At 47.0% G+C, this 8,411-nt stretch overlaps 1 protein-coding gene across 1 annotated transcript in view; it reads right to left on the reverse strand.

Annotated features, from left to right (window-relative positions):
- Positions 1-8,128, reverse strand: part of LOC8061665 (anthocyanidin 3-O-glucosyltransferase 2) — a 35,863-nt gene extending 27,735 nt beyond the window's left edge. Inside the window, exon 1 of the mRNA XM_002461915.2 lies at positions 6,454-8,128. Coding sequence (XP_002461960.2) covers positions 6,457-7,986 — 1,530 coding nt within the window. The 5' untranslated portion in view covers positions 7,987-8,128 and the 3' untranslated portion in view covers positions 6,454-6,456. The remainder of the gene's footprint in view (positions 1-6,453) is intronic.

Genomic DNA, 8,411 nt, shown 5'->3' on the forward strand with positions numbered 1-8,411 from the left:
AATCAGTTTCTTCAATGTCAATATTGATCAACTGTCTTTTGAGTTGGTCAAAGTACCGTTGCAACTGTTTGGGCGACTCTTTTGTTTACTGAAGACGTCAAGCCTCACTGGTCGAAGAAGCCCAAGACGACGTGTTACATCACAATACATGGTGCTCGGGGACTAGCTGTGGGGGTATAGACCCCTATACCCTTACGGCTAGACTTGGGCCAGGAGGCTTGGCCCATTACGAGACAAGCTCAAGGTTTGATCCGACAGCTTGGAGTTTTGCGCAAGGAGACAAGACGTGGAGATCAAGCAGGATTCTAGTCGGTTAGAATAGGAATTGATATCGAACTATTTATGGCAATTGTAACCGACTAGGATTAGTTTCCAGATCTGTAACCCTGCCCTCCGGACTATATAAGGAGAGGCAAGGGACCCCCCTAGGACATCATATTCTCTCAACACAAATCAATACAACCAGACGCAGGACGTAGGTATTACGCCAACCCGGCGGCCGAACCTGGATAAAAAGCTTGTCCGTGTCTTGCGTCACCATCGAGTTCGTAGTTTGCGCACCGTCTACCGATAAACTACTACCGTGGGTATACCCCAAGGTAGACTGCCGACTAACTTTCGTCGACAAGCCCTCAATCGGGCGGGCGCAATACGAGCTCCTCCCGGTCCTTTGACCGAGAGCAAGATCATGTCGTAGCCGAAACCGGTGGACATGAACTCGAGGCTTCCGAACCAAATCACCGTGGAACGCGGAATCGGCGAAACATGGGTGGCCATCTTGAAGAAAGATGGGAAATCGGTTAAAACACGCTGGACCCCTACCTGGCGCTCCAACTGTCGGTGTTTTCACCCGGGGGGTCACACCAACGAGTAAAACTTGTATGCATGCTTCCTTTTCCACATGGTGATGCAAGAAAAGACACAAAGATTTATCCTGGTTTGGGCAAGAGAAGGCCCTACGTCCAGGGGGGAGTGTATGTATTATCTTGCACCTAAGTGCTTGTACAGGGGTGAATACAGGCGTGGTATGAACTGAGATGGAGTGAGGTTGCTCTACTACGTATGTCTTGTGTTGTATCGCGTGTCCCGTATCCGCTCCCGGACCTCCCCTTTTATAGTTCCAAGGAGAGGTCTAGGGTACATGTATAGGCGACGGAGTAGGGGTCGATAGAGGTATGGCGTGCTGACCTACTCGAGGCCTCCGTACCGGCGTGGCCTCGAGCCGTCCCGTCTTGGTACCTTGATGATGATTACGCGTGCCCTTGAATCCCGCTCCCGTTCGCCGTCCTGGACTGATTTATCTGTTGCATGCTCGTACGTCGCGGCAGCAGCTACGTCGGAGTGGTTGAAGTGCTGTCGTTCGTCGCCTGACCCTTCTCTAGGAAGGAAACGTGCCTACTCGAGGGTCAGATGTCGTATGACGCCTTGGCGGCCAGTGCGCTGACTTTGGGCATCTCGAGGGGGGTCTTGACTAGACGTTCCGACCCACTCCCTGCGCCCTGCCACGCTCTGGCTTGTTTGGTGGGGAAGGCTGCAAAAAGAACGACAGGACGAGTGCTCGTTCCCTATCACGCTTCCCGTGACTGACGGGTTAGGTGAGAAAGCAGCAGACGCATTAAATGCCCTGGTTCCTGTGCCCGCGTCAGGCGGCGGACGGCGTCCTTGCGCTCGAGGCCTCCTGATTCGTACGAGCCTGTTTCCGTATTCGACGGTAGCCGGCGCTCGAGCCCTGGTCGATTCGCAGGACGCTCTTTCCGTGTTCGAGGCTACGGTCGTCGAGGACCGTGCGTACAACTAGGCGTCGAGTTGGTGACCTCGACTTTCATACAGATACTCTCGATATGCACATCAGTTAGGGTATCCCTTACCGATATCCTCGACAGTAATTATCTAATTAATTAGTATTCCTGTCTACATTAATAATTTCACTTTAATATTTTCATCTGCATAAATATAAAAAAATAAAATAAAATAAATCTTTATTGCTTCGTTTACTGCATCATAAAATATTAAAAGCTCCACAGAAATAAACTTATGGTAACCCTGTAGGAATATTTACTGTGGTGACATAAAGAATAATAATATTAATATTAATAATAGCTTCTGTATTTACTTTCTTGCATTATGAAAAGCCTAAGCCCCATAAAAATAAATATTCTCTATGGAGGCATAAAAATACAACTATATATATCATGCACACATATTTAGTTTCTACATAATTAAACTAGAAAATCCTAAAAAAAGAGAATCCTGCTAGAATCTGTCAATTCAAATCAACTCAAAGAACAATCAATCACTTACTGGCTGACCGCTAACCTATTATTAAATTCGAGCCTCGAGTTTTGGTTTTCTTTTTGGAGTGTAATTATGCAAGACAACATTACGACGAGGAGAGAGTCTATTAGTGGCACCCACATGGAGCGATGCCGGTTAGCTCACTCTGAAGATCATCAACATCAATTATTTGCAAACATCTAGCTTGGGGGAGGAGCATCCCCTAGTTAGCAGGTAACTATACCTAGGTGGTTATCGAGTCTATTTTATATAGTCATAAAATACCAAAGTGAGCACATAAAGGTTCACAATAGTATCATAAATATAAAAATACCAAAAATATATGGGCACATGAAGGTCCATATCTGTAGAGTCTTCTGAGTCCAATAGAAATGAATAAAAACCAAACAAAATACTTATCTATATATTAAGGTGTGATCATAGAGTGTGTCTATAGTCAGTCTCGTTTAGAGCCAAATAAAAATTAGAGAATATTAAAATTTTATCTTGGAGATGATGAATAGTTGCTCTACAGTAATTCCTTTCAAGTGCCTAGTTTTCAACCGTGAATTCTCCGAAGTTTTAGACATGACCACTTTAACATAAGAATTTACTCTGAACCTAAAATTTGTGGAGGCATTTGTTTAAGCTGAGTCTAGGTAATTGATTTTATACATGAAGGTCTAAGCTGCTATTTATCTTATTTCTAGCATTACTAAGTTCTGGAGACTTATTTTCAAAAACCAAAAACCTTACATGATGAGCTCTTGTATGATAAAGTTTAAATTCCTACCAAAGCCATATATGATACATTTAGAGTTAGGAAAACCTTTGCACATTCATGCTGCTTGTTTTACATTGAGTTTAGTCAACCTTTACAGTATACCTAATGAGAGTCTTGTTATGCTTTTAAAATCAAGATCACTTACGCACTCCACCTACATATGCATTGCTCCTACTTTGGGAGTAAGCGCAATTATTTGCCATTTTCATCCACATCCACCTTAAAAATGTCTTTTTTTCTCCTACACTAGGAGTTAACACCCAAAAATATACCCTATAGGACAGCCCCCATTTAATTGCTCTAAGTTCTTATCATTATCTCTCCAATTATTAATATTCAAAGGATGCATGTGGCTATGCAAAAGTATTTAAAAAGAAAAAAAAAGAGAAAGAGAAAGGGAGTAAAAGATGGACAAGTGTCCCAACAATTAAAACAATGGGTACATCGATGCCCGCCTCCCACAGTAATGAAAAAGTAAAGAGAGAGAAAGAGAGAATAAAGATAGCCCATGTTTTCCTGCGAAAAGTTCTAAGGAAGGAGTAATTTTCAAAGAGCAAAAGTAGAATTAGGATTAGCCAGTAAATACTATATATACACCTATTCACCATATTCCATACACATACACATCTTGATTTGATTGTATGCCTCGATTCTCTATGGATCCATTGTTTGACTTTATAATATATGAAATGCAAGTATGCTCATCCTTGTTATTCCCACTCCTATAAGCTCCACTATATATATCCTTAGTTGTAGGAAGGCATAACCTCATTAATGTCTCAGTGAGATTTATAAATACTACATAATAAGAGACTTGAGGGTGTCATACAATTAAGCTCTGAGTTTTATTTCGAAAACTTGCAAAACTCCAGAATATTGGTACTGTGAAGAATTTGAGACATAGTGCCCGACTTGACTGTTCTATCTTTTGATTACTCAAGACTTATGCAAAATCTATAAAGCTCCATGGTTAAAGGTAAAATGGGTAAGTTTGAAAGTTAGACCAGAGGACAATTGAAATGAAAGTATTGTAGCAACTCAAGATCCAAGTTTACTAATTAGGCTTGGGTTGTTTGCGAAGGGACTGGCAAAAGGTAAGCTTGGGGGAATTGTTGACGGTCGATAACGTCAATATTTATTAGAACTTTAGACACAAGGGAACACATGAAAACACATTAGTCTAGGGTCTAATCTGACAATTTCCACGAGTTTTGTATATTCTATGTTTTCTAAGGTTTATTTCACAAAGAACTGAAAAGAGGGATTCAAGTGCAGAATAAACATGAAACTTAACCGCGACACAACAACACCGCCAACGGGGTCAGGAAGGCTCTAGAAGACACCCGAAGGAATGAGACCCACAGAGGAGGCAAGGTGGCGCCAGCCAGCCTCGCCCTGGCGCCGGCCGGCGCTCCCCTAGGGTTTCTGCCTCCTCCCTTCCGGAAGCTTCCTCCACCGCCTCTCTTGATGCATCTCGACCCTTGGTTAAGTCGGTTTGAACCTACGGCACACGTTGATCCACCGGGCTATACATAAAGGGGCAGACCCCCCTTCCCTGAAGACATTCTACACCCCGGTGCTTCATATTCTCTACATAATTAGGGTTAGGGTCCCTCTAGTTGATCTAGTTCTATTCATCTAGATCTAGTTCATCTAGATGTAGAAATTAGGAGAGACTAGTTCTTCTAGATCTAGTCTTGTTTAGAGATTAGAGAGATTAAGTAGAGGAGTAGAGATTCTGGAGGAGTTCCGGCATGTCGGTGCTTCTTCGTGGTTGTATTCTTCTCAATCCAGTTCCCTCGTTCGGAGCTGCGTTCTGAGGTACTTTTGTACTTACCATTCTGATTTAAGTAAGCAACTTATTTTTATTCGTTCTTTGGTTCACAACTCATATTGAGTTAGTATTTTGTAGTGTAGGCGTGGTGTCTAGGCTAGGTTGACTTGTGGATGTCCCCTGATCAGCCGGACAGTGATAGTTCGCGTAGGTGACAGCTGCGTTAATTCCTTTGTAGTCCACTTCTCGTCGATAGGATTGATAGGCGCCCCCCAGAAGTGCCGTAGGAGATTACTCTGTTTCTTCTCCTATTAGGTTACTTGCCCGATAAGACGATATTATACAATGTTTACCAGAGTCGGAACCAGAGTGCATTAGCTATTTCCTTTTTCTTGATATGATTTAGCCTAATTGTATGGTTAAGTCCATATACTTTGTCATCATCACAACTGTTCTCTGTGGATACGATATTTAAAACCTCCGGGTAAAATGTGACACTAGTATGATATCTGTGAGCTTGCGGATAATCCTACTTAAATCTATTTAAATGGAATGCAGTTAATTTATACCAACAAGCATTTTTGGCGTCGTTGCCGGGTAGGGTTTATCTCTATTTTTAGTAATGACGTTACAAGTGTCAACAAACATTTTTGGCGTCGTTGCCGGAGATAGGATTTATCTCTATTTTTAGTAATGACGTTAGAAGCGTCAACAGCGGTATTTGCCGAGTGTCAAAATAAAACACCCAGCAAAGATTCCTCTTTGCCGAGTGTAAAAAAAACACTCGGTAAAGACTTTCTTTGCCGAGTGTTTTTTTGACAGTCGACAAAGAAGCATCTTTAGCGAGTGTTTTTTTCGAGTGTTTTTTCTTTGGCATTTGGCAAAGAACTTCTTTGCCGAGTGCTCGAGAAAAACACTAGGTAAACTATTTAACACTTGGCAAAGAGCAAAATTCCGGTAGTGTGTGGAAGCAATAAACATTTAATTTATAAGGACTGTGACACCTAAGAGAGGGATAGAAGGTGAAATAGGACAGAAACTAAAGCCTAAAACCCACTACACAAATTCCATCTATACATGCACTAAGTTTTTCTAAGTATTCTTATCTCTAATGCAAAAAGATTTTTTACAACCTTTCCAATCAATTCAACTAAGCTAGAAATTTAGACAAGGAAAGTAAAGTAGACACCAAGGAGTACAAAGCAAATGCGGAAATGTAAATGAATTCCAGAATGCAAACTCCAAAATGCCCTCGTTGAAGCCGCTCTCAAGAATGCCCTCACAAGTGTCATGCTCTTGGCTGCTAACTCCATGGATACTTCGTGGCTTTCCCCACGCGCAAATCAGTTATTTACCATATGCACTTGGCACCCAACCAGAAAATAATAAAAGACTATATACAGTACCTTATATATGAATCTAGGGATGAAAGCGAAAAGAGTATTTTCCAATATCAGTCTGTCTCAAAAATAAACAATGGTTCGTATTCGTGTCCGTAAATACAGACGGGGAGACCTAGCTATTATATCAACCGAGGGCACTATAACATCCTACGTGCGGAACTGCTACATCAAAATTCAGAAGCTGGAGTGAAGCTTAGGAGACTGGAGGGGATGCTTACGCGTCAATCACCACCATGTAAAATGGTTGTTCCCGTGGACAATCGCGGTGGTAACCGCAACTGCTCGTCCACACGCGCCTCCAACCGATGCCGCACGGCCGCGGCAGCGCCTTGCAACGAAGCGAACGATGACCCACCTTGCGCCACCGCACTCCGGCACGCGTCCCTCATCTCCGAGGCCCGCTCCCTCGCCCGCCTTCCCTCCTCTTCCTCGCCGCCGCCGCCGCTCACGAGGCACCTCACGGCCCGCGCCACCTCCCCTGCGTCCACAAAATTGTTCCTCTTCCTGTCCACGTCCATCCTGACCGCGACGCCCATGGAGGCCACGAGCTCGAACGCGTTTAGGTGCTGCTCGGCGTACAGCGGCCACGGCGCCATCGGCACGCCCGACCACAAGGCCTCGATCACCGAGGTCCAGCCGCAGTGCGTCACGAAGCCGGCCACGGCGTGGTGAGCCAGGACCTCCCTCTGCGGCGCCCACGACGTCCAGACGAGCCCCCGGTCCTTTGTCCGGTCCAAGAACCCTTGTGGGAGAAGCTCGGCCAGCGGGTGCACTGTCGCCGTCGCCGTCGCCGCGGCTGGCGACGACGAGCGAAGAACCCACAGGAAGCGCTGCCCGCTGCGCTCGAGGCCGGCGGCGGCTTCCCTCACCTGCTCCGCGTTCAGGAACCCCAGGCTGCCGAAGCAGAGGAACACAACTGAGGCCCGCGGTTGAACGTCGAGCCACCTGACGCACTCGTCATCGCCACTCGTAGCATCGGCCAAGGGGATCACCGGGCCGATTGGGTATACCGGCGGCGAGGGGCGTCCACCCGTGCACTGGCCCTCGTTAATTGCCGCCAGCACCGCCGGCTCGAGCTCCGCCGCGGTGTTGACGATGATGCCACTAGCCTCCGCGAGGCGTCTGCCGTGGTACACGGTATCCGCGTAGCTCGGGCTCTTCCTACTCATCACGGACGCCGGCATGCATGACGCCGGAACCGGCGGCAAGCCTTGGACGGGCACGTGCTGGCCTTCTTCCATCTCGCCGAACTCCTCGGGCATCACGTCGTCGAGCGCCGGCAGCTGCAGCATGACGGCGAGCATAGCGGCGGACGACGCGAAGTAGACGTACGCCGGGATGCCGAGCTCTCGGGCGACGTCGAACATGGTCGTCGACGTGAACTCGACGACCAGCGCGGCGGCGGGCGCCGGCAGCGCGGCCACGGCGGCCCTGACGTGCGGCGCGTGGAGGTGGATGTACTGCGAGGTGAAATGCTCCACGCTGGTGCAGCCGGTGGGCGCGTCTACCGCGGGGAGGTGGTGGAAGCTCACCTCGCAGCCGATGGGCTCGGCAGCGGCGGCCCCGCGCGCAACGTGCGCGGCGACCTGGGACGTGGACTCAGGCGTCGGGGGCCGCATGACCAAGACGGTGAGGGAGAAGTCGGCTGTGCCGAGGACGGCAACGAGACGCTTGCCGGCCTCGAGCGCAGCCGTGAAATGGCCGGATGCCCAGACCGGCAGGAGTACGACCGTCGGCTTCGCCATGGCCATCCAGACGGCGAGCTCTGCTCTCCAGTTCGTGTGCGTACCACCGAAGTGGCCTAATTACTTGTTTTCTGCCGTATTTGTTGCTCTATCGTGTGCCTAGTTGAGACCATATGACAATTGAAAGATAGTGCCGAAGCCACGTTGCCTAAATCATTCCGTCATTATTATCTGATTTATGCTTCAGATCCAGCTCAGAGGTAGAGGAGGCAGAGCAAAGAAACAGTCCCGCATTGCACTGCCGTGCCGTTTACCTCGTAGCTGATCGCGAATTGCACAGCTTTGCTTTACTTAAAGCAAAACCTTTTTTTGTGGGGATTACCTTCACGAATAGTTTCCTGGATGAAACCAAAGCTGCTTTGGTGAACCATTTAGTAAAACAACTTAACATATAGATTTTTTTAAAAAATATGCTTTTATAGAATCCCACA

Source organism: Sorghum bicolor, chromosome 2, assembly GCF_000003195.3.
Source record: "Sorghum bicolor cultivar BTx623 chromosome 2, Sorghum_bicolor_NCBIv3, whole genome shotgun sequence".
NCBI classification, from domain to species: domain Eukaryota; kingdom Viridiplantae; phylum Streptophyta; class Magnoliopsida; order Poales; family Poaceae; genus Sorghum; species Sorghum bicolor.